The sequence below is a fragment of the Rousettus aegyptiacus genome, unplaced genomic scaffold (assembly GCF_014176215.1).
Source record: "Rousettus aegyptiacus isolate mRouAeg1 unplaced genomic scaffold, mRouAeg1.p scaffold_m13_p_5, whole genome shotgun sequence".
Classification (NCBI taxonomy): domain Eukaryota; kingdom Metazoa; phylum Chordata; class Mammalia; order Chiroptera; family Pteropodidae; genus Rousettus; species Rousettus aegyptiacus.
Window position 1 is genome coordinate 100,301,377 of NW_023416308.1, and position 26,400 is coordinate 100,327,776.

At 40.9% G+C, this 26,400-nt stretch overlaps 1 protein-coding gene and 1 long non-coding RNA gene across 9 annotated transcripts in view; one reads left to right on the forward strand and one right to left on the reverse strand.

The window, feature by feature from the left end:
- EHF (ETS homologous factor) overlaps positions 1-13,060 on the forward strand; it is a 37,977-nt gene extending 24,917 nt beyond the window's left edge. For 5 of the 6 annotated variants that reach the window (XM_016133102.2, XM_036221134.1, XM_036221133.1 and 2 more), the window contains 5 exons: positions 2,533-2,601; positions 2,720-2,788; positions 7,860-7,922; positions 9,218-9,413; positions 9,517-13,060. In XM_016133102.2, the coding sequence (XP_015988588.1) occupies positions 2,533-2,601; positions 2,720-2,788; positions 7,860-7,922; positions 9,218-9,413; positions 9,517-9,616 (497 nt within the window). In that variant the 3' untranslated portion in view covers positions 9,617-13,060. The remainder of the gene's footprint in view (positions 1-2,532; positions 2,602-2,719; positions 2,789-7,859; positions 7,923-9,217; positions 9,414-9,516) is intronic. The other variant, XM_016133103.2, reaches the window with a different exon arrangement.
- A 5,901-nt stretch (positions 13,061-18,961) lies between these two features.
- On the reverse strand, positions 18,962-26,193 carry LOC107504109. Of its 3 annotated transcripts, XR_001595373.2 has the most exons (4): positions 25,796-26,193; positions 25,268-25,441; positions 23,183-23,327; positions 18,962-19,494 (listed from the first exon to the last, which is right to left on the reverse strand). It is a non-coding gene; the product is annotated as an uncharacterized LOC107504109 (long non-coding RNA). The 3 variants fall into 3 exon arrangements; XR_001595375.2 differs by lacking the exon at positions 18,962-19,494 and having other exon boundaries at positions 20,732-23,327; positions 26,080-26,193; XR_004950934.1 differs by lacking the exon at positions 18,962-19,494 and having other exon boundaries at positions 20,732-23,327.
- Positions 26,194-26,400: the final 207 nt, after the last annotated feature.

A 26,400-nucleotide genomic window follows, 5' to 3' on the forward strand; every position in this document is an offset into this window, starting at 1 on the left:
CAACTATTTCTGGTTTCTAGATTGATGATGAGCCTAATTCTGCCCACACTTCTCTGCTCCCTACTCTTGGTTAGGGCATCAGACAGGCTCTGGTCCAGGAGCTGGGGAAAATGCCAAGTCTAATCGGGCCTCCTTCTCACCACGAAGAGCCAGAGGGACTTAGACAAGCTAAGAGAAGCAAGAGGAGGGAAGAAGAAGGGTTAATGTCTCCTCTCCCCCTCCTCCTTTGGTGGGGGTGTTACACACACACAAAAGGAAGACGTGAACTTGCTGTTGTACTTACCAGAGGCCCTTGGAGCTTTTGCAGGGATGAACAAAGACAACTTTGGAAACCAGCTCCTGCCTTAAGTGCACTTTTAGACAAAAGACACTATTCTGCTCTCTGAGCAGGGTCTGCAGTCCCACAGTATCTACATTCATTCTTGGTCTTCTTCTCCTGCCTAATCATGCCTCCTTTCTCTGTCCCAAACTCTCTCCTGGACTTGTTATCTCTCCTGGAGACTTGCAGAGGACAGTAATTTCCTCATGAAGTTGTGTCCCATAGCCTTGCACCAATCAGAGCTCCTTGCATACCGACCACTGGCCTACACAGCCTTTTAGTCTGGGGAGAACTGTGTGAGTCCCTCAAAGTCCACTGGCCATGACAAAACTGTGCAGCTGCCACTGCTGCAGGCTTGCTTCCCAGGCCTTCGTCAGTGAGACTGTGGGCCGACCGAGTTTGCCACAGGCCTGCCTGAGGGATGCGTGCCACTCACCAAGGGCAGAATTTGATCTAGGAGTGATTTGTGAGTCACTCAGAGCTGAAATTGTCCTCGCGCGGTTATTTACTCCTTTATAAGGGGGCTAGTCCACCATTATTAAAGGAAAAAACAAGAGTTGCTAACCATGTTAATTAGGAAGCTCTGTCCTTCCCCCCACTGACCAGGGTTTGGGGTACGTAGATGATCTGTACTTTATGGGTCTGGCTGCACTAGAGACAGATACAGGTTTTGGCAGAGAGATGGTGCCCCCCACCCCCAACCCCACTTGTTGTGACCAAGCAGAGAGCCCCATCGGAGAAACCAGGGAGGTATGGCGAGGTCACAAACAGCCTGATAATTCCTCCTTGACCATCCAGACATTCTAGTGTTGCCAGTTCAGAAAAGCTGAGCCAAAGGGTGGAGAAGAAGGTCCACCCTAGGAGGAGGGGAGAAGAGGCTCACAGAGGGGCCAACACCCCCAAACCTTTTGGTTCAGTTTGTTTTCAGAGACAACAACAGGTGTATGAGGTGATCCAACAAGGAGAGAGGGTGTAACCCCAAGAGATTGGGCTTGGGGTGCCCAAACATGTAGCTATTAGTTAAAATACCAGCTAAATCCCTATGTCGTAAACAGGAGGACTTAGCCAGTGACTCAGGTTTTATATGTTTTATGTTATAAAAACAAAATGAAACTCGGCCAGTGGTTAACCACCCTGGTCCTGAAATTCAGAACCCGGGCAGGAGGGGAGCTGAGGGCAGCCTCCATCCGTGAGGAGAAGAAAGCAGGAAGTTCCTGGTGGGGATGAGGTGAGAGCTCCTGCCAGATCTTACAGCTCTTGGCCAGCCAGGAAAGAAAATGCTTCTGTTGGAGACTAGCCCAGACGTGGGGGTTGCGTAGGAGTTGGGCTTCATTTGGGGTAGGTGGAGGGGACTTTCCTTTGAATCTGAAAACTGAAGAGTCACTTGGAATGAGATGCACTTACCCAGCACACTGGGGAGACAGGGAGGAGAGGAAAAGAGACTGGGGAGGGAGATGGGGAGGGAGAGGGGGAGGGAAAGACAGACGGAGAGAAATGCTTTTGTAAGATGAGGCAATGGGGTCCCACTCTCAAAAGTTGTTTGATTTGGTAACGCTCTCCTCCCCTTTTCAGTTTCACTTTGAGAATTTTATGTTGCCTCATAAGCTAATTGGAGAAATCCTAGAGAGAGGGGACTGCCACCCAATTTGAGGAGAGATCTGTCTGGATTGTAGCAGTGAAGACACTATGATAAAACTGACTAGATTTTTCCTCAAAGAAACATCATTAATTCTCCCAGGAGAATATTACTAGAAAAAGATGCTCATTTATCAAATTTTTTTTTGGTCCCTAACAGTTTTTTTTTTTTTTTTTGTAGTACAAAAATATTTCGGTAATTATACAGTAGAATGCAGAAACAATGCCAGGCTTCTGAACCCATCCCTGCCCTGTGCACACGGAGAAAATTTCCAGGAAGCCAAAGCATTGGACTAGGACAGAATCTCACTGTTGCAACTTCCCTCACTCCCTTAGAGATGTGACAGGTATAGAACACACGGAGAGAGCCATACAAAGTCCATTTCCCCAGGACACCGGAAGAAACATGGGGTAGCATTATTAAAAAGTAACATGTGACTGAAGCAGAATCATACTCCTTCTCTCTGAGGACGACCCCCTATGTCTTGAGCTTCTTTGATGAGCATTGAGTTAGAAAAGGCAAACTCTTCCCTCAGGGACAATGATTGCTGACTTTTCCCATTTTCTGTCCTTTGCAGACCCTTCCATCATGAACACCTGGAAAGAAGAGAACTACTTATACGACACCAACTATGGTAGCACAGTAGGTAACTAACTCCCTAACATTTAAGGCCCTGTTACACGCTTATTCTGTTTTTCTAACAGTCAAAAAGTTGTATTACAAGGAGGGTGCTCTTAATGTCCTTTATCTTTTTATTGCTTTAGATCTGTTGGACAGCAAAACTTTCTGCCGGGCCCAGATCTCCATGACAACCACCAGTCACCTTCCTGTTGGTAAGCTGTCCTGACATCAGAAGCTAAGTGTGCCTCATGCAAAGGCTTACTGAGCATTAATGAGAATTACCAACATTCTATGTTTTGACTTTGCTGGAGTCTTTCTTATTAAAAGGCCAGGAAAGGAATGAATTACTATTTATAAAAGATCTGCTTTTGAGCCAATATTTGAAGATGGCCAGCAAGGATGACTCTAGGAAAAATGTCTCCTGTGATACTGAGTCACTCTCTCGTGACAACCTCTCTTTTTAACAAACACTTGCTTTTGGGAAATTATTCATATGTGAGTATAACTTATCATTTAATTTCCAACAAATTATATTTGGCTTTAGAGAAAGAATATCTAACAGTGGCATTCAGAGGTCTGTGAAACCAGTGGTGATGGTCTTTGAGTAGAGAGGTACCAACTGGAAAATTTTCAGACCCCTAGGAATCATACTATTTTGTCAGTTTTTGAAATCTCACCCCAATGGCACCTCGGGACTCTCCAATCAGAGAAACTACACCTTATGAATTATGATGTAAGTGGTGGGGAGGGGGCCGGTGGCTATCCATGATTCAATCGCGGTTACGCTGAGTGAGGAGGTTGGATTGTTGGGATTCTGGGAGAGGAGCTTCAGATTACATTCCCTCCTCCTTTTATAACTAGGCACATTGGCATGGACCATGCAAGAACGAATGCACTAGGGAGGTGAATAGAGGGTTTCATGTTGTCCCTTCATCTGGGTACAAACTTGTGGACCTGTTTGTGTGTATGAAATGGAGCTTAGACTTGCCCTGGCGTTGAATTTGGGGCAACTATATAGATTTATGAAAAAAAGCACAGAATCAAACAACAACCCACTCCCTGGCTGCCTCCATTTTTTTTTTTTTTTTTCGCTTTTTTTTAAGTGTGTTTTTGAGAACTGAAATAATGAAAGCTTTTGGTTTGAGGTTCTGTTCAGGTCAAGCCCCTAGAAGGAGAGGGCTGGGAGCCAGTGTAAATGCTTCTGGAATTGAGGTTAAGAACTGAGGCCAATTCACTGCTCTCTTTCCTCCCCCTTTTTCCCCCACAACGACTCATAGCATAATGTGTCACTCTAAGTATTTCTTGAAACTAGGAAACAGCTCAAACACTGGCTGTGCAATGGGTTTGCCATTCTGGGGGAACTGAGCCAACTGAGGTAAAATTTCTGTGGCAATTGTTGCCACTCAGTCAAGAGCAAGTGTTTCAGAGCTGAGGAAACAACTCGCAGGGCTCACCCTCTGACTTCCTCGCACATTTCCTAAGGTGTCACCTCCCACATCCTTCCGGTTGGGTCTTTGGCTTATGGCAAAAGATTCCAACTGAAAATAAAGTTTTGAACCAACCACTTCCTGAGCCTCAGGGGTTGTTAGGTCTTAAGGCACCTGTGAAACCGAAAAGCCAGAATCAGCTCTGCTGTCCTCACAGCCAAGCCACTCTTCTCTTTTCTGTATCCTGACTTACCTTCTAGAATCTCAGAAGCTCTAGAGGACTTAGAGGCCAGTTTCCGCTTTCATATTTGCCATTAACAGAAAACTCACTGAGTCTACTTATCCCATTTTTGAATAGTCCCTCTTAAAATGGGCTTTATAAATCCACTGTATGTTATTTCTCATGATACTCTCCCCTCCCCCTGCCCTGCCCTCATTCCTATCCTCAAATTGTAACACAGACTGGACAATGAGATAAGCAAGTCAGGCCCTCTATCAGAATTATTACTTAAAGAATCAATTCAGTGTCAGGGGTTGACAGATTCTTTGGACTACCAGCTTTCCAGTACGATATTTAATTACAGCCCTGTATGGATCAATTCCTTTCAGAATAGTCTCTATTGTATGGGACTAGACCCCTATCCCCCTCCCACCCCCCGAAAAAGAACACAAAGACCTTTGTCGTTTGTCTGAATCTTTAGATTTCAAGCTCCCATTAAATCGAATGCAGTTAAATATCTTTCTATGTTTTAATGTAAGTTACAAGCTGAGCTAAGGCGAGGCCCAACATAAACTGATGCCCTCTGTGATAAATGCAGGTGGGGAAGCGGCTTTGTTTTGATTTCTCTGTCATCTACCCATTTCATAAAATGGCCGCCGCCAGTGTTCCTGATCTGCCCGATAGTCCTCGAGCCAATCACGCCAACTCAGGCTTGATGTGTTTATTCACTGACTTGTTGAGCCTAAAGCTAGGGTGGCACAGTTTATTATAACACTGAAATTTGTATATCCCGTAAAGAAATGGCTCACAGCTGAATCATATGCAAATGCTTCTAATCTTCGCTTCTTGCGAAGCAGCTTAAATGAAGTCAGGATCTGTGACTTGCATCATAAACCTGTGGTGTGGTGCTGCCCCTGCCCCATCGGGCCTTGGTCCGAGGTGTCTGGATGCTGAGAGAGAGAGAGAGAGAGAGAGAGCCAAGCTGGACTACTTCCCTAGAGCAAGCTATTCTTTTACAAGCATGAATCACTTAACCATATGGTTACCTTCAAAGGTTTTGACTCTTATTTGGGAGTGAGGGGAAGACAGAGGACGAGAGACCATCATAGGAAAGGGAGGTTTCAGATCAAAAAATTTAGTGTTAAGGCAAGTCAGTGATTCCACAGCTTGCCCTTGCACACTGGTAAACGGGACAAGGAGGCTGGAAGAAATTCAAGTTTCCTTTCGCCTTTGGCTGGCTGCGTGTTCCTCTGTATGATGATGGAAACATTTTTATTTGGGGATTTTTTAAAAGTTTGGTCTTTTCTGAGCTGGATAGAGGTCTCCCCTAGGTAAATAGCTGACATCACAGAGGAAGAATTCCCTTATGGTCTGTCTGGTCTGGGGTTTTTTAATCTGGAGTCTATGGATTCCTAAGCGAACCACAAACGCCTGAAATGGTTTATGGATTTTTTGTAAGCATACACATATGTGCATTTTTCTGGGGACAGGGTCCAAGGTTTCCATCTTATTCACAAAGTTACCTTCACCCCAAAGTAATTGGCTCTACATCAACTTGAAACCATACACAACGACTGAGGCCAATAAGCTGAGAGACACCAGGGTTTTCTGAATTCAACCCTGGCTCTGAGGTAATGGCCCTGCCCCTCTCCCGGCTGCCATTTGAAGAAGAGCTCTGCTTGTGGCCTGCTGGGTAAATGCCACTCTTTGTCTGCAGAACAACGTGGCCCTGTCAGAGTGATGTATCACTTGGAAATCAGGGTGGGTGCCAGACCTGTTGCAATATTGTCACATCCTGATGGGATGTTGCAACCTCACCCCGAAACCTGCAGGGAGGGAGAGTGGATTCTCCTTGAATTTCCTGTGAATTTGTCCTTCTAGATTTCAGAGAAACCCGAGTCAGGTGCAGGTCTCCCGCTGACAGTTCCTGAGGAGACGTCCTTAACCAGAATAAGAGGTTTCTTTTCTCACCAGATCTTATTAAATCCCTTTTCTCCTTTCCACCATGACTTTCAGAGGAACTGCTGGGAGCCCTGAGTCATGACAATCTGTGTGATCAGAGAGGTGGTTGTGTCCATGCACAGTGGGAAACACGGGGTCATCGTGGGAGTTGTCTTTTCCCCACTAACTAGAGCATTATAGAATTAGCAGGGAAGACTTTCGTGAAATCTATTATATGCTATCAGCTTTGGAAATGACATAGAATAGCGGTTACGGGTAAAACCTCTGGGTTCAAATTTTTTGACTCTACCCTCGGGCTGTGTGACTTTAGACAAGTCATTTGACCTCTCTGTGTCTGCTCCCCCACAGCTACAAACTTCGGATCCTAATAGTACCTACCTCATAGGGTTATTGTGTGAATTAAATAAAGTGATTCATGTAAAGTGCTTAGCACAATGGGTGGTACATAGTAAGTGCTCAGTAAACAGTAGTTATCCTTCTTAAACATTTTAATTACAAGCTATAATGGTTATTCAAACTTTTTTTGAATTACGGACCATTCTTGACAATTGAATAAATGCTCTGGACCCTCTCCCTTTGCAGTTAGTTTCAGTGAACCTGCCATGCCCTTAAAGACTGCACATGGCTCAGTGAACCCTGCGTCAGGAAGATCTGATGTAATGCACACAGAAGAGATCCATTTCACTGGCCCAATTTCTTAACAGAGTTGGCTTGCATTTAGAAACTACTCTGTATTAAAATTGGTAGCTTTTTAATTATGGGGTTTTAAGGTAATATCTGCCTCTGTTCTCCTGACACCTGAAGTGTCCACACACACACACACACACACACACACACACACACACACACACGCACTGCTAGATCATTTAGTGTTCCTTTCAAGAAGTTTTATTTCACAGATCCGCCTCTGTCATCTCTTTGGTGATAGTCACAAAGGTTACCATAATGAGTTATTTGTTAAACTAATCTGTGTTTCCATAGTCCATGGTGGCCCTCTGTACTGAGCTCAGGCCAGTCAATGGCCTCTTTGTCAGGCTGATTAAAATGTAACTTTGCATGCCAAAAAAGGCACTCCTTTGGCTTAAAAGCCATTTTTCTTTGTTATAAACGTTTACATTTTTGTATTATGAAAAAAAAGAAAAGTACTTTCAATGACCTAGATCCTTCAATGACTTTCTATCTCTCTCAAATAAAAGCTAAAATCCTAAAAAAAGTCCCACAAAGTCTTAATGATCTGAACCTCAGTTCCTACCCTCTGCCCCATACTCACAGCCCCCTGGCTTCCTCCTGCTCTGTGGACATGCCAAACTGACTGACTTCAGGGCCTTTGCACTTTCTATTGTCATTCTTAGAAGACTGTTCCACAAGCTCTCTGTATGGCCGTCTCCCTCACACTCCCTTCTGCTCCCCTCATCCCAGAGGTCTTCTGTGACCACCTTATATTAAATTACAAATTAGTCCCATCTCCATACTTTCATTCTTAGTTCTTACTCTGTAATATTCTTCTCCATGGTACTTATCATCTCTGTTTTGTTTTGGACACTACCACATACCCAAACAGTGCTAGGCATATAGTATATGCTCCATCAATATCAGTTAAATGAGTAGATGAATGAATGAAAATGATAATGGTAGGAAACAGGTAAATTAAGCAGCTCTCATTTTTCTCTTCGGCAGAGTCACCTGATATAAAGAAGGAGCAAGACCACCCTGCCAAGTCCCACAACAAAAAGCACAGTAAGTTGTCTGGCTTTCAGATGGAGCTGGGCATGTCTCTTCATGTTGGGTGTAACCTGAGGTCACTAGTTTTTAGACAATTATTGCCTCTGCCTACTGACCCCAGGTCTTCACCTCAGACTGGGGAGGGTGAGAAAATAGAGGCATCACTTGCTGACAAAGTAACCCCCACGACAGTTGCTTCTCAACATGGAACTTCAGTGGGTATTTCCCCAACATTCTGTCATATTCGTTTTAACAGAGATGCTCAGTGAATAAGAACCGCTTGCAGGCATGGAGTTAGAGGTTTCCCTTTCTCTGGAAAACAAACAAACAAACAAACAAACAAACAAACAAGTGCAAGGAGGAGAAAGAAGGGAAGAAAGAGCTGATCTGTACTATTTTTTTTTTCTTTTGCTGAATGTTGGCTTCCTACCTTTGTGGAGTTATTAGTCTGAGAAATGACTGTTTATTCTTAAGATTCGACAGTGCTACTTGGGAGTTGCATTTTCCCCAGTAATAAAACCTTGTAAAAGCGTATGAAATATCAGAGACAAGGCATAGGGGGAGGCATAGAAAGAAATCGAGATAGTGTAACCTAGAAATTATAGGGGCTTGGACAACTATATTTATCTGCTATTCTAGGTCATTTCACAGAACAGAATGAGCACAGCCCCTCAAACTGGAGGACTCGAGATGGGGTTGTGTGCCACAAGTCTAGTGGGGGTAAAATTGAATTTGGTTACTAATCTCATTAAAGTAGCTGCTTCATTTTCAAATTGCCTGTCTTAACCCCTGTGAGAGCTCACCCGAATCTATTCAAGGAGTTCAAATTCTAGAACCCAACTGATGTGCATTTGCCTAAAGCAGAGTTGCCGGGTGGGAGCGATTTAATTGGTTGAGGTACTAAATAAAATTGGTTGAAAGCTGCTCTCTCGGGAAGAAACAAGTTGAAATGAATTCCTAGCAATTTGTCAACAATATTTAGAAGATACTCCTCATGGCGCAGGGCACTTCAGACCTATTTTTTCAACTTGGCTTTGCTACGTGTTAGCTACTTGTTAACCTTGCCGAGTCACTTAAATTCTCTGTATCTATTTCCTGATTTGCAAACTGAAAACTTTGTGCTAGTTCTTTCTCAAACACCTTTTTCAGAAATCTAATATTTGGGAATTCTGTGATCTGGCTTCACTGGTGGATAGGGGAGAACCGAGTATCTCCTACTCTGTGGAAGATACTCCAATTCTATGGTCATTCTGCCCCTAATTCACTGTGACTTGGGCTATTACTAAATGCTCGTTTCTGCTTCTCCTCAGATCCACGAGGGACTCACTTATGGGAATTCATCCGTGACATCCTCCTGAACCCAGACAAGAATCCAGGGTTAATCAAGTGGGAAGACCGGTCTGAGGGCATCTTCAGGTTCTTGAAATCCGAGGCTGTAGCTCAGCTATGGGGAAAAAAGAAAAACAACAGCAGTATGACCTATGAAAAACTCAGCCGAGCGATGAGGTGAGCGGTTTCTAGTCTCTGAACGTGAGAAGGCCGCACGACCAGTTGTTTCCCTGGCAGGCTTGGTCTGACGAGCCACCTTACACAATGTCCTTTGTTACAGATACTACTACAAAAGAGAAATTCTGGAACGTGTTGACGGACGAAGACTGGTATATAAGTTTGGGAAGAACGCGCGTGGTTGGAGAGAAAATGAAAACTGAAGGTGCTGACACTTGGAACACAACCTGAACGTACCCCAAATCTTAACAAACCAAAAACTCCTGGACATAAATATTTCAAAGACTATTTTTCTCTGATATTTATGTACCACAATGGGGGGAAAAATCTACTTCTAATGGGAAGAAGGAACACTACAGTTGAAAAATTATTTTGTTACTTTGAAGTATGTTCTATATGGGGAACAAATGTACACAGTTTTCTGTGAACTATGATGCTGTATGTGGTCATGATTTGTTTTTGCCTGAATTGTGAAGTTTTTTTCCACGACAAGAAGAACAGGGTTTGCTGACCTGTGCTTCTTGCTAAGAGAAAGAAAAAAAAAATCAGAGGGCATTAAATGTTTTTATATGTAAAATGATTTAGGAAAAGGTGACGTGTCCTTTGCACATAAGCATCCACACGGCTTCATCAAAAGAGGTGGGCAGGTTGCTAGGATGAACTCCAGGGTCTCAGACAGACAGGATGAACCAGAGGATGCTGGGAAGTTTAACCTGACCCTTAGGAGCCACTGAGTGGAGAATGAGGATTTCCAAAATCCAGGAGGACTAATCACTGCATAATCACATGACTTGGCAAAGTTTAAATCAGTGAGAAGAGTAATACGGGGGGATTTTACTCATTCGGGAATGATTTCCCTGATGCCGAGGCTATCTTTGCCCTTCCCACCTGGGTTATTGGTGAAAAAACTTCAATTGCCATCTCTGCTCACTTCTAGTTATTTAAGACAAGGTCCAGCCTTGTTTATTTTTATCTCAATTGCTTAAAAATAAATGGGAAAAGGAGATGGTGATGACTTTGCTCTTGTATTCTTATAGTCCATGGTTTCTCAATTGGCACAATTGACATTTTGGGCTGAATAATTCTTTGTTATACATTAGTTGGCTGTCCTGTGAGTTGTAGGATATTTAGCAGTATCCTCTACCCACTAGATGCCAGTAGCACTCCTGTCCCCAAAGTTGTGACAATGAAAAATGTTGTCAGACATTTCCAACTGGCCCCTGGAGGGCAAAATTGACCTTGGTTGAGAACCACTGATTTAGCCAGTTAAGATGAAGATAGTGATTTATTCTCAGAACAAAAAGATGAGTAAGATCTTTTAGTCCCTAGAAAGAAGCGAAAGCAAGACTTCAAAGTCAGCTTATTTTTAATTTTTAAAATATTAGGGACAATGGATTTAAATATCTAGAGGGTCTTCTTTTAAGAAGTCCAGATGAGAGCCAAAATCAAATAAACAAAATGTACGAGAACTACAAAAAAAGACATTTTCACTGGAATCACAAAACAGAGTAAAAATTACACTGTAGAAGAAAATGTAGAGAGAAAAAAAATATCCAGGGAAAATCTTTTTTGCAGATGTTAATTCTTATCACCTTTCCTCTTTTTGATTATCTGTTTTCTGCCTCATATGAACTCATCAAAGCGAAAGGTGTGTTGCCTAGATTTACAACCAAAGGAATGTCTAAAAAAAAAAAAAAAAAAGACATAAGAAAGGAAGGACGTAAGAGAAAAACAGAAAACTCAGCTCAAGATCTATGAGCAGCAATGACCTGGGGACCTCTGCGATGATGCGAAGGTTCTGGAGCGCCTGGAGACTTATGCTTGGGCCTTGCGGTCTGGGAAGATTGTGAGCCCATAGAGACTTAGCTAGTGGGTACGAACATACAGATTCCTTTTGCAACTTTTCTTCTTGGCTCCCCACGTCCTTGGCTTTCTCCTCCCTCTCCCTCTTTTGAGCAATAATGTGGGGCCGAAGTCACGTATCAGTAAGAGGGCATGCTCTTCACTAATGGAGCAGATGCCACAGTGCCTTACCCAGTGAAGGTGAGCAATTCTTAGTCAACGGTTGCAAGGTGTTTGCAATATAGTCAGAAGGTTGGAAGTAAAAAGAAATAATAATTTGTTTTAATTATGAGAATCATCATGAATGGTGACCTTGGAGAACTACCTTAGTGAGATGAATGACCTTCCGAAGGTACAAGGAAGTCCATTGTTACCCAGTGTTGTCAAGTAACAGTTACTGGGGAAACTGAGAAAAATAACAATGAGCAGCCCAGATCCTAGACATTCCTGCGCAAAAGACGCCTTGCTTTTCAAGCAAGGCCAAAGAACCAGAGGCTTTCCTAGCATTTGACTATACTTCTCACAGAATGAATTCAACATTCAGGTATTTGGTGCAGACATGTGAATGTGTGTGTGTCTGTGTGTCTGAACCGTGTGAAGATATCGGGGACATCTGCTCATTCTCTCTCTGTTATTCCTTCCCTGGCTTTGCCTGGTCATCATCCAAGGTGGTCAGATTGTGTCTGAGTTCACCCTTCCCCACACCTATAAGTTCCTCCATATTGGCCTTGGCTCTTTGTGTACCTTCTCTATTGAAGAGAAATCTTTGCTATGTTGTAAGTGAGTTTGGGGAGTACCAGCTGGAACAGTTCTGCAGATAATTAGCAGATTGTGTTATTTGTTGAAAGTGGCAGTTTCTTGGCACCAGTTCCTACCTAAATAGGTTGGAGGATTAAGTTCTCAGGATATCTCTCTATTGTGTTGGCTTGAATTTGCTGCATTTTTCTATGTGCTGTTCGTGACTTGGAGAACTCAAGGTAATCAAGCCATGCCAACTTGGGGTGTGAAAAGAATACTTCCTACCACAGTGTCGAAAGAGAGAGCCAGATCTCAGAGATAAGCCGACATCAGGTGAAGCCCCCTTTCTTTTGAAGGCCACACAGCTTCTCACTTGAGAAACTCATCTGTGCTGAATGCTGACATGGTCATTATACATGGTCTCCTTGAACTCTCCTTAAGCTTGGGTACTTATTTATAGTTCTCATGGGAACTTGAGGCAAGAAATGTATTGCTAAGACCTTACCAGACTTAGATTGCCTGAGCTCCTAGATAGTTGACTTGATGAAACCTGAGTAAGGCCCTGGCTCCCAGGGACATACCTACACCTTCCTGTACTTGCCTTCTGAGCCGGGCAGACCCAGATTATGAGTTTTCCTTTGGACACTCTGGTCCTTCCTCCAAGTTTTGCCTTCTAGACTGTAAGCTCTTTGAGGGTAGGGACTATATCATCACTATTTCTTTTCCAGTACCAAACATGATACAGGTACTCAATAAATATTTGAGTTAATTAATGCAAGTCTTCTGGAAGACTCTTCAGATTCCGAGGCCATATCTATAAATGGGATGTGAACCATTTCTTCACTGGAATAAGAGCACAATGGCCATAACTTCGAGAACATATTATTTATTAGATGACATTTTACTGTGAGACTCCTTGCTTTGCCTTCCTACTTGTGCTGAAATGAAACCAAACGGGCTGTTTGTTTCCTCAAGTCACATGTTGGATGAGAATTCTCTTGCCTTATTAAGAACTGTGAGACTTGTCTGGTATAAGAAGCCAGTAATAAACCTTTGAACTCTTTTAACTATGAAGATTATGAATGTGTTTATATGATGTAAATTGCTATTTAAGTATAAAGCAGTTCTAAGTTTTAGTATTTTGGGGTTGGTTTATATATATATATATATATTTTTTGAAAAATATGGAGAGGTCTTTTGATGAGTCATGTGTATTAGATTTTAGTTTTGCAAGTGTGTTGTTTTTCAAATGTATAAAATATAAGAAAAGGTAAAATAGTAAGAGGGAAAGGCAATTATATTATTCTTCTAGAGTTGAAAAAGCACTTGCTGAATGCCTATTAGGTGCACGGCACAAAACCAGAAATGTGCTTATCTAATTTTATATCTAATTTTATATAATTATATATATATGTATATATATATATATAATTTTGTAGATGCTTCATGTGAACCTATTGCACGAACACTTACTGTATGAAAGAAAGACCAGCATGGCAGTCACAATATCAGAGCTGAATTAACCTCAGCATTGGTTCTCATGATTCCATTTCTAGAATAAGAGAGAGAATGTAATAAAAACCTGTCGAGGATATGTCTTATGAACCACTGAAATGTGTAAGCCTTCACAAATTTAGCTAAATTGGGATTAGTCTTTCTGTAGCTACCTGCATAATTCTTGCTTTTCTTCCCATCTGACTTCTGGGTTGACAATTTGTGGGTAATGGCCATACTGCTGCTATTTTTTAAAAATCAGAAATCTTGCCCTTTAAACTATGTTAAATTCAAATTGAATATTTCTCTTTTATGAAAGAATTATATTTTTTAAAATATGGCTTTTTGTTTGATGGGTCCCCCCAAACACTAATAAAAACCACAGAGACCATCCCATAACTGTGTGTTTCATGCTTCAACAAGCCATCCATAACTGGACTTAGAGGAAATACACTTAATCTATAGCAACAAAATATATGCAGTTCCCACATTTATTTATTCAATAAGCATTTATTGAGCATTTACTCTGTGCCAAGCGCTGTCCTAGGCACTAACTTATGGCAGAGAATGAAAGAGATAAAAAAAAAAAAAAAACTCTGCTCTCACAAATTTAAGTTCTATGAGTGGACACAGATGAGAAACAAAACACTAACAAACAAATAAAATATAGCTTATCAGACACGTAGTCAAGAAATGAAGAGCAAGGAAGAAGAGTGTGCTGGAGTATGTAAAGATGTATTGCAAGTTTAGGCAGGGTTAAGAAGGAAACATTCCAGTAAAGATCTGAAGGATGTCAGGGAAGGAGCCATACAGGTAACTGGGGGAATGATGCCTTACTGAAGGAACTAGCAAGTACAAAGGTTATGAGGCGAGTGTGCTCCTCACGTGTCCAAAGAACAGCAAGGAAATCTATTTGCCAGAGTAGACGAAGCAATAGTAGGAAACAATACGAGAGAGGCACCGACAGGCCAGATCACACGCAGACCTTGGAAGCCATTAATGAGGGCTCTAGTTTTTCTTTTGAGTGAGAAGTGGGGCCACAAAGGAGTGAAAAGCTTCAACTTCTGGTTTAAAAGGACCTCTCTGGCTGTTGTGTTGGGAGTGAATTGCAGGAAGGCATTCAATGTTGAATGTACATTTTTATTCAAGGCTGAACAAAGGGAAGTAGAAAAGATTGCTCTCACATCTGAGTTTCTAATATAATATTTAAAAATATTTCAAGGCAGTAAGTGAGTTCTACCAGTTCATAACATATTCCAGGACCCAGAAAGTCTCAGTCATTCAGTCACTTAACTTCATAAATAATAATGAAAATAATAATAGCTAACCATTTTGGGAAGATCCCCTTGGTCCCAGGAACTGCGATATACTCTTTACATACATTTAATCCTCATGGAAGCCTGTGATACATAGATATTATCCCTAATTTTCAAATGAGGAGAAATGAAGTTTAGAAGGGTTAAATGACTTTCTCAAGGTTACACATCTAGTAATAAGTTGGAGGGTTGGCATTATTCATCCAGTTCATACACTTAACTCTAACATTTCTCTAGTTCATCGGGATACTATTACTACTCCAACACACACACACACACACACACACACACACACACACACACACAGAGTTTCATGATTAATACTGAGTTAAACAATCTGTTACGGTGTTATTTACTGCCATGATTTCTCAGGACCTTTATCGTGATGATGGGGACTGTGAATCTATGAGAGAGAAAAAGTATTCCCAATCTCCCAAACCTATCTGACGATGGACCCTTTTCATCAAAGAAGATGTTGTGAAACCAATAACCTTTAAAACACACTCAGGGACATGATCATCTTTAGTGATTATTTCTCTGACGTAGAAGAAGCAGTATCTTCATGTCTGGGCCAAATTAGTATGCTGACAATATTCATGCCCATCAAACTTGGCCAGCTTTGTATATCTTTCTCTTTTTTTTCTAATTGAGAAAAAATTCCCTCACTGCACCGGGCGTTACTTATTTCACAAAGAACTTGCAAAGTGACTCTTTTTTGGGAACTATGAACTCTCTTGAATTTTAACTCTTCAGAACTATCTGTTAAAAATGATAACCACTAGCCACACATGGCTGTGTAAGCTTAAGTTAGTTAAAATTATATAAAAGAAAAATGTAGTTTCTTAATGGCACTACCCACATTTCAAGGGCTGAACAGCCACATGTGACTAATGGTTATTGTATTGGGACAGTGCAGATAGAGAACATTTCCATGATCAAAGTTCTATTGGATGGCACTGCTCTATATTCTGACCTGGGATGATGGGGTAAGTGTAGAAACAGTATTGAGCAAAACTAACCAACAGTGAAATAAGATCCAGTTTACCTTAGAAACCAAAGGTGACTCTGAATTGCAGAGAACAAAAAAAATAAAATAAAATAAAAGTCCAAAGCAAATATTTCTGTGTTTGCTGGAATGGTGACAGTATCTGCGAGTGCAAACAAGTTTGGTGCTGTCAGTGGAGACTTAGATTTGATTATTGAGGATTTGATGATTCTTATCCCCCAAACCCCACAAATACCCTACAGTCATTAATATAAACATTCCAAGGATGTAGCTCTCTGGTAGAGAATATTGGCATCGAGTGAAATGGGAAGGAAAGTCAAAGATCCCTAAATAGAAATGGCTAGTGCTGCCCACTGTCTGCTGCAAATGGCACTAACCCAATCTTCCCTCTTTCTAAGACCACTTTCTTGAATAACTGGTCTACCCCTTAGGCTGTGCCCTGATAAGCCAGTTCTTTTTCATTGACTATCATAATCTGGCTTCTGTTCACATCAAGGCACTGAAAATGTCCTCTTGAATGTCACAGTTAGTCATCCCAGTCTCAAGGACTTTGCTTAGCTGTTCCCTGTGCCTAAAACTTTTAAAAAAATAATTAAAAGATATATATTTTTTGCTACAGTTTTAGATTTACCAAATAAACAAACACATAGAGTTCCATATACCTACCACATTAAATTATTGCTTTTCCTTTTATTTTTATTTTATTTTATTTTTAGTTTCAGGTATACAGGACAGTGGTTTGACTTTTATATAATTTATGACGTGATCCCCCTGATTACTCTAGTACCCACCTGGCACTATACACAGCCATTACAGTTATTGACTGTATTCCTTATGCTGTACTCCACATCTTCATGACTGTTTTGTAACTACTAATTTGTACTTCTTCATCCCTTCACCTTTTTCATCCTGTCCTCCAATCCCACTCCCCTCTGGCAATCGCCAGTCGATTCTCTGTATCTGTGAGTCTGTTTTCATTTTGCTAAAATGCTCTTTGGATCTTCATGTAGCTGGCTCCTTCCAGTCATGAAGGACTCAGTTCAAAAAGTCACCCTAGCTAATCACACTGGCTTCAGCTGCTCACCTATCCCCCATCACTTCCTGTTATATTATCCTCATTTTATCTTCTCAGGACCTACACTAGCTGAAATTATATTTGTAATTTATTAATTTACTTTTCCAGTATTTATTTTCCTTTCCAGAAAGTAAGCTCCAGTAGAGTAGGGACCTTGTCCGCCATGTTCACCAACATACTTCTAAAGCTAGGCTGTGCCTGACCTATGTACCTGATTCCATAAATATTTGTTGAATAAGTGAAGGACCCTTTTATTTTCAAGTTTTAAGGCCTTTCTTTTAACTTTATGATTTTTGACCTCCCTCTCTACTTCAGGAAAAGATCCACTCCCTTGTTTTCTGCAAAAGTTTTCTCCTGCTTTCCTGAGTTCTCGTTCTTCAGTTCTTACTCTTTTCAACCTTCTAACTGCATGTGTTTCCCTAGATGAAATTCTCAGCCCTCTTCTCTTCTCCCTCTGCCTTCTACCCTCAAAGCTTAGCCTTTGAAAGCTCAGTTCAGAGACTTCATAGGGTATGGAAGAAGTATAGGCTATTTTCTTTCTGGTCCTGACTTCAATTCTAACTAGCTGGAGACTGTGAACTTGTCACTTAACTTTTTCACTCCTTAGTTTCTTCAACTCTTGAATGGGAATACATACCAACTTCCCAGTGGTGTCGTGGAAGTGGAGGGAATAGATTTTAATGTTTGATCAGTCTATAATTCATGGGTGGTTTCTACCTGAAGACACTATGCTAAGCAATTTGCTTTTAATTGTTTTCTTTTAATACTCACTCTACCCCTGTGAGAAAGGTTCTACTATTACTTCCATTTTGCAGATGAGGAAACTGAGGCTCATGGAAGTAGAGTATCTTGCCTGAACTCACTCTGCCAGTATGTAGCAGAACTGATATTTGAACCTCTGCCCAGCTGAGTCCAGAGCTGGGGTCTTAATCATAATGCTTTATTGTCTCTCTTAGAAAGTGTTATAAAAAAAAAAAAAATTAAACCCTGAACAGAGTAAAGGAATCGTTACCAAAAAAAAAAAAAAAAAAAAAAAAAAAAAAAAAAAAAAAAAAAAAAAAAAAGAAAAAAAAAAGGTATTTAGAGTGTTTAGTCTGGGAACACAATGATATCTAGCCAGCAGGGATGTCTTCAAGCCATTTTACCCTTTGTTAAAGTCTTACCCGATCATCTCTAGACAAGGTCTAAGATTTGGAAAGGATTTGATGTCTGATCTGCCTTAAAATTATAGTCCCAGAGATGCTTAGAACTGGATGATTATTTAGTGCAAACTCCTATTGTTTGAGCACAGAGAGCTTAAAGCACAGATTCAAAGTCACCCAGGCTCTTGGCTAGGAGAGGAAGTCAGTTTTCCGGTTTTCCTATTCAAGCAAACTTTCATTTAAGTGTGAGCTTTCCTGGCCATGGGTTCCTCATAACCCCACAGGTCTTCTATCCCCAACATGGGAACATCCTCAGGAAGTTCCTTTTTCTCCTGGCCTCCATGGCGATGGTGTATGGCAAACTTCTTTTGCCGATTCTTCAAATCCAGCCAACATTATCTCGCTTCTGGGTCCCAGCCAGGCCTGGGAGGAAAAACTGCATATCCTAGATGTTAGTGGAAAAGCAGATGTGGAAGCAAGTGACCAAGTCAAAGTTGCTAAGAAATGAGGAACACAGAAGTCCCTAGCACTGCTGCACAGGGTGAGAGTATGGAATCTGGTGAAAGATCCCATTAATTATAAGCTCTCTGGCATTTCTCCTATTTCATTGTGTGTGTGTGTGTGTGTGTGTGTGTGTGTGTGTGTGTGTGTGTGTGTGTGAGAGAGAGAGAGAGAGAGAGAGAGAGAGAGAGAGAGAGAGAGAGCGCGCGCGCGCGCGAGCGCCTGCCTTCCTCTCCTCTGCTCTCTGTGTCTCTTGCAAGAGTCTCCATTTCTTTGCCATACCCTTCCTTCCTCTTGCTTATCAGTGTCTTTCAGACTCCTTTTTTTCTCTAAACCTGTCTTTCCAGGTTGCTAAAGACAGAGAGCTGACAAGAGGACAGTCCTGGACCAGGAATGGTGCCACTTCTCTGAAAGCCTCAGTGGTGACAATAACAAATGATATTTACCCAAGAGTTATTAATACATCAACTGTTCTCTGCTTTACTGTTTGGTCATGTCATTCAGTACTAATGGACTTTTCCATGGCAAACAGAAAGAGAAGAAGGAAAACAAATAGTGTATTCACACTAGGTAGAGCTGGTGAACCTTGCTGAAACTGTGAAAACAGAGGCCGTCTCTTAAGTTTGACCTGAGGACATGTCTCACCTGGATGGGGATACACAGGATTCTGGGCCCATGTTGTACTCCCCACTAAGGTTCCCCATGGGAAGGAAAGCAAGAAGTAAATGATGTGGCTTCACATACTGAACAATTTCAACTACGTATTGATCACAATCAAGGCTCCAGGCACCGCACTAGCTGCTGCCACAGTGTCCAAGGCCAAGAAAAGGCAAAGACAAGAGACTGGTCCAAATTCGCACAGCAGCTCAGTGTGACAGCCCACTTGACTTCCAGTTCTCCTTCATTGTGCTACTTCCATTGATGCTCATTCTTTCTTTAGGGAGGAAATATCCTTTAGTCGCCAGGACTGAAAAAACAAGTTAACAGAATAAAAAGCACATGCTTGAGTTGGATCAACCTTATTTCCAAGTATCATACTTTCACTAACAAGCTGGGGAACCTTGGACAGGTGACTTAACCTCTTTAAGCCACAGGTTCCTCATGAATAAACAGGCTTTATAACTTGGAGGAGATAGCCAGATAACTAGGTTATTATATAGCAGTGCAATCAATAATAGCACAATGCAGGAATAACCTTTGTTCTAGTCATAGCTGTACTACTAACCAGCCATGGGCTTTTGGGCAAGTCTCCTAAACTCTCTTGCTTTGTTTTTTCATCTGTATATCAGCAGGTTAAACTAGATCATCTCTGAGGTTGTTCCAAATAGAATTTATGAAAGTAAGTTTGAATCTAGTCCAAATTTTATTTAAATGTTTATGAGTCTGCCAAACTATTTATTTATTTTGAAAATCAATTGAATTACATTTGTTAAGTAACTTGTAAATTTATTTTTATTGAATAAATTTGACACCTAGCATTATGTAAGTTTAAGGTGCACAACATGTTTCATTTATACATTAATATTTTGTAATATGATTGCCAATGTAGTGTTATTTATCACATTACATAATTACAGTACAATATTATTGTCTATATTCATTATACTGTATGTTAGATTTCTATGGCTTATTTACTACTTGTAACTTTAAACACCATTCTCTCCCCCTTACTCTCTGGTTTTTACAGGTTTAACTTTTTTAGATTCCATATGTAAGTGATATCATATAGAGTACTTTTCTTTCTCGTTATGACTTACCTTGTTTAGCCTAATTGCTCAAGGTCCATCCATGCTGTCACAAATAGAAGGATATCTTTCTTTCCCATGGCTGAATAACATTCTGTTGTGTATATCTGCCAAATTATTTAGAAACGGCCCCCCTCATGTCCCTGGCATGAGCTGGGGAGCTGAAAGGAATATGGAATCATCTCTGATGGTTTTCTAGTACTATGGAGGTGGCGGGGGGAGTGAACGCAGAAGTGGCAGAGCCTGGGTCCCCGTATATTTGTAAACAGGTCTGGGGGAGCTTGCCCTTTGATATCTAAGAGTTGAATCTCCAACTGATAAAGCTGCCTCCTGGGGATATGCTCAGCGATGGCTAGCTGATATTTATTTCTTGCTTATTCTATCAGGCAGAGGACCATGCACTTACTAGTATGATCTCATTTAATCTTATGAGGTAATATTATTATTACCATCTTCCGCTTGGGGTGAGGAAATTGAGGGTCGGCATGATTAAACAATTTGTTCAAGTGACAGATTTATGACTTAAACTTAGCTCCCAAGCAATGACACTTCTATCATATGAACTCCTAAGTTGCTAAAGGAAGCACCATCTGAGGTTTGAACAGCTGAATGAAATCCCCACCCTCACTTTTTTTTTTTTTTTCTGAGTAGGCTTTCTTAGAAACAGGAAGTAGAATTTAGCCAAAAATAAACAGATCCCTGGGGCACTGAAAGTAATTTGAAATCCAAAACTCATGAGAGATACTGCCTTTTCTTGAGTCTGATTGGTCCCAGTTATACTAACAGTGGAACCACAGGTTGGACTCAGAGTGTCTGCAATAGGAACACATTACATGTCCACAAACAGAACTGGTCCTAGAGAGTATGTGTGTGGTGTGTGAGTGGTGCAGAGAGTAAGGGGTTCGGGCGTTGGAGGAGAGAAAGATAATTCTGACAACCAACAAACTCTTTGCAAAAGAGTGAGGTTTAATTGGCCATTGAAGGAGAGGGATTATTTTCACTTTTAATATAATAACTTTACAGATAATGCCTGGTGATTATTTGTAAGAAGAAAAATATAGAAAAATAGTAAGAAAGTTAAAATATGCCTCAAACTCCACTACTTAAAATAACCATTGTATACATTTGGTGGACATGATTCAAGGCTTTCTTTTAGAATAATAAGATAAAGGGATTGAAAGCTGGGAATTAAGAGAGTGGAGGATATAAGTGAAAGAAAGCAAGACTTCTCACTATAAAACTTTATATCTGAACTATATTAATGTATTAGCAATTTAATAAAAAAGATACATGTATAGACAGAAATAATTTTATAAAAATGTGACCTTGTATACTATTTAAAAATTAAAAACCATTCAATTTGGGACATGGAACTCTCTTCCTCAAGACTGTGTGATATGAGGATGTGAATCACAGAACTACACCAACTTTTTTGTTTGTTTGTTTTGTGTTTGCTTCTATAAGGGAAGTTAGCCTGAGGATAAAGTAAATATACTGGGAAAGGAGGTAGATAAAATCAAATTTCAGAAAACTGGTGCTGGATCCCTAATGAATTATGAGCCCCTGGATCAGGCTGCACCTGTAGCCCTCTGTACTAATAGACCTTTCATTTACAGAAGACAATGAATCCTTATTTTAGATTTCTGTGTTTTCTGTTGATTGCAAAATGAAGAGAACTACTTAATTCAATTGTGAAGGTGACAGGGGCTAATGGAAAGAGTATTCCTGTAGAGGAAACAGCATGAACAAAGCATTGGAGGCCAGAGAGCAGAGAGGATATGGCCTACTCTTCGGGAGTTTAGCTTTTTTTCAAGTTAAAGAAGAGCAAAATATCGTGGTGAGAACTTGTCCATCATAGAATAAGTTTTCTTACAAAAAGAGTTAACCTGGGGTTGAAAAATGCAAGATAACCAAGAAATTAAAATTCTATATCCAGCAAACATATTCAACTGTTAAGACCATATAAAGATTTTTTGAACAGACCTGGAAAGGACCTGGAAATATCATCTAATCCTTTCTTCTGTTTCTAGGAACACAGAACTCCCTGCTCTCAAATAGCTTGGAGTCCAGTGATAATCTATGTAAAGCCTGTTTATTGAACACTTGTTATGCGAAAGGGATCAGTGCATTGTCACTAGATTTCATCTAAAATCTTTACCTTTCCGGTATCATTGAGTGAAAGGTAATAGAGAAGTTTCTTTGTTCAGGTAAAGTCTTAGAACTCTATGTTGTCTAAATTGGGAGGGTACTGATCTGGTTCACTACTTTAGGGCAAATAAATCGAAGATCGTGTCAGCTTCCAAGATGGCCTTCCAAGGATCCCCACTTCTTCATATTTACATCCTTGTATAGTCTCCTCCCACAATGGACCACGTTTTGTCTGTTGAACTAATAGATTATGGCAAAGTAAGAATATATCACTGCAAACATTAGTACAGAAGTTATCGAGGCTTCCATCTGGGGCATTCTCCTTCCTTCGGTCTCAGATTATTTGTTTTGAAGAAAACCAGCTGCTATGTTGTGAGCAGCTTCATAGAGAGGCCCACGTGGTGAGGAGCAGAGGCCTCAAGACAATTTATACCAGTGAACTTGGAAGTAAATTTTTCAGTCCCAATCGGGTTTTCAAATGAATGAAGCCCTGGCTGACAGCTTGACTGCAACTTTACAAGAGATTCTGAGCCGGACCCAGCTGAGCAGCTCGTAGACTTCTAGTCCTCAGAAAATGTGTGAAAATATGTTTGTACTAAGATGTTAAGTTTTAGAGTGATTTGTTATTCAGCAATATATATTAAGACATCTATAGGCACTTGATAAATATTTGTGGAATAATTTAATACACTCATATATGATTTCTTATCCTGAGTTGAAGATATTAAGTTACTTTCTCGAGATTCCACACTTGTTTCTTACTTTCCAATGAGTTGCCTTCTGTCTTCTGGATCATGCTGTTTCCCCAGGTCTTCTTCCTGCTCATATCCTGTCTTTAGCCAGACGGAGCAAGACAGACTACTGGCTCCTTGACTTGGGTGGTCCCTCTCCACAGCAATGACTGAGCCTATATTAAGAGATAATAATCCTGGCCTTATTATGGGAATATTTGTTTCCTTCTAGGCCTATTTTCATTACAAATTTCAACACATTAACTAACAAAGCTTATGCCTGAGCTCTTGAAGAAAGCATTCTTTTAAAATTGTTGCATTCTGATTTTTATATTTCTTTCCAGAGAATAGGTTGGGGTGGAAGAACACATGTGTGAAAGAACAAAGGTTTTTCAAGTCATCCTGTTATACCAGGACCTGGCCAAAACCAAGGCAGAGGTTGATAACAAATCCTGGGTTTGAACCAAGTCCAGGAAAGTTACAGACCTAAGCTGTTGAGACCTTGGGGAAGCCTGACCAATCTGAGAAGCCTCTGGTGTTTTCTGCTGTAACAAGAACAGGACATGGATTCCTAAGCTGCTGCATTGCCAGAATTTGCCACACTGAGAAGAGTTCGAAAATTGCGTGTGTGTGTGTGTGTGTGTGTGTGTGTGTGTGTGTGTGATTGTACATACACTGGATTATAAACTCTAGCACATGTACTAGTCATCATGCCTGTTCCATCTCAGTACCACACAGTTCTGGACACAGTAAATGTTGAATGAAGGCAAGGATATGCATTCTCCAGTCTTTGTGATCATACATGCTTGTTTTAAGATATGCTTTCTTTATTCATTTTGACCCTTAAAAAATGTATCCCTCCTTCCATTAAAGACAGTACATAGTAAGCCAAAACAAAAACCCAGATTAGTAATCTAATAGCTAATAATTGTTTCCCTTCTGCATGTCATTTTGTTTAAGGCCATTTTCATCTATTATTGTATTTTTTCCCTCAACAACCTTCTTAGGTTGGGATTAGAGCTCCATTTTACACAGGAAGAAACATGCTCCAAAAGGTTATTTTCCTTGCTCAAATCCTACACATCATAAAGGGCAGAGATGAGATATGAACCCAGGGCTGTCTGATTTCAAAATCCCACACACTTTCCACTATACATATTATTTCTATCCACAGGCGGATGACACAGCCCTTTAGTCCCCAGCTGTGTGGCCAACCTTCTCGAAGAGGGACATATGTCTGGGCTTCTCGGGGGAGGTGAAGATCTGTGTCTCCCATTCATTTTCAACACAGTGGTTCCACTTTTACTGTCTTTACACTTTGAGCTTTCCTATAAAATTTCATTTGAGTAAAGTGTTCCAAAGCAAAGTTAAACCAAATCAAACTGGAACAAACAAATGAGTCCATTGACCTTGATGGTTAGGTAACCTCTAAGGTCCCTGCTGTAAAAATCCACTCCTGTTCCTTCCTTCTGAGCCATTAGTCTTGAGTTTCAGAGGCTGATGGCAATGAAGTTAAATGTGGAAACAGGCCCCCCCCCATTTTTTTTTTTGCACGATAAAGCATCTACTTCCCTCCTGCTGTGCTCATTTTCGGGGCCCAGGCCCCAAGGGGAAGGGGACACTCAGGCAACTCTACACAGACTGCTCAGCAGGTCCCAACTTCCATTAACAGGCCTGTGAGCCTGTATATCCTAGTGGTTAAAAACACAAGTTTTGGACTCAGATATAGTGTTTAAATCCTATTTCTACCATCTGCCAGCTTGTTGGCCATGGACAAGTTCCTTTACCCCGGCCCCAAACCTCAGTCTCCTTCTTGCTAAAACAGAGACAATTAACAATCATTTCACAAAGTAATTGCAAAGATAAAATGAGACCTTATACATAAAGCACCACCAGCTACCATTTGTTGAGCACTTATTACATGTCACAAGCTCTACGAAGTGTTATAGGAATGGTGTCTTATTGCAACTTTACAAAAACCTTGTGAGGTAGAATATTTGGCCTATCACTGACTTCATGAGAAGTAGTTTAGCGGGAGTTGTCAATACATGGTAATTGTTGCTACAGAGACATGGTATTGGGTCAGCTGTACCAGGCGACTGCTGTGAGTACTCACATGATCCTGGGCTGGATCCTTCCATGCGCTGCCTCTGCTTGATTTTCTGCCTGGGAAAGACAGCAGTATCACAGAGCTAGGGGCTTTTCTCAGTGAGTTCTTCCTGTTGAGTTTTCTCCTCTCTCAGAACGTAGGCTCCCCTCCTCAGTCTCAGTCCCATTAGGTCCCGACCAGCTGACATTGGTAGGTGAGAAGGCAAAAGAGGATTTTGAGTAAATGCATTAGATTTTAAATCAGAAACTAACTAGACTTGAGCCCCAGTTCTCCCACTTTGCAGACAAAGAATGGATGTCTGTCATTTACCAATGATGTGGGAGACTCTTTGGCAGATCATAGAATCTCTTTAAGGCTAAATTTTCATATTGTAAAAAAATGGAAAAAGAATGGATCAGGAATAAAATGTTCCTTGAGCACCTACTACATGCCAGGAGTTCCATAAAAGTAGTCACAATTGTTCATCTCAACATCGTTTTAAATGTCACCATTTTACAGGTGATGAAACAGGCTTAGGGAAGTTAAGAGACTCACCCAAGATGATACTGCCTTGCAGAACTTGAAGGAAAGTTTTCTGGAACCAAATCATATGCTCTTTCTGCCATGTCAACCAACAATTCCAAAGGTTGTCTTAGAATTGCCTTCCACTTGCCCCTCTGGGTATATGGAAAGACAAAATCTCCTCTTTTTTTTTCAGCCTTTTTATAGGTAAACATCTCTTTGCAAACTACCCACTATCCTGAGGACAGGTGCCTGCAGCTTTTCAATGGAGTTTCAAAGGTTAACCTACCTCCACCTGCACACACCTAGAACCCTACCTTTTGTAGATAATTTGTAGAAATACGAGCCTCTGATTTTCTCCTGAGGTGTTTATTCTCTGAATCTGTAAGCTTGGATGGATACAAATGTAGCTTTGGTCTCTGTAAACAAACACAGCGACACAGCCAGATGACTCACACATCAGTCATTTCCAGTGGCTTTCTGAAGCATGGACATGGAATGGCCCTGACCACCCATTCTGTCTCCCGGGAAACCGGCTCTTAGTGCATACCTAAGAGGACTAGTTCATGTGTTAGTCATGTGGTGTGCTATCCCGGTAAATTAGATTAGAGGAGGTGAGGAACAAAGTCTGAGAATAA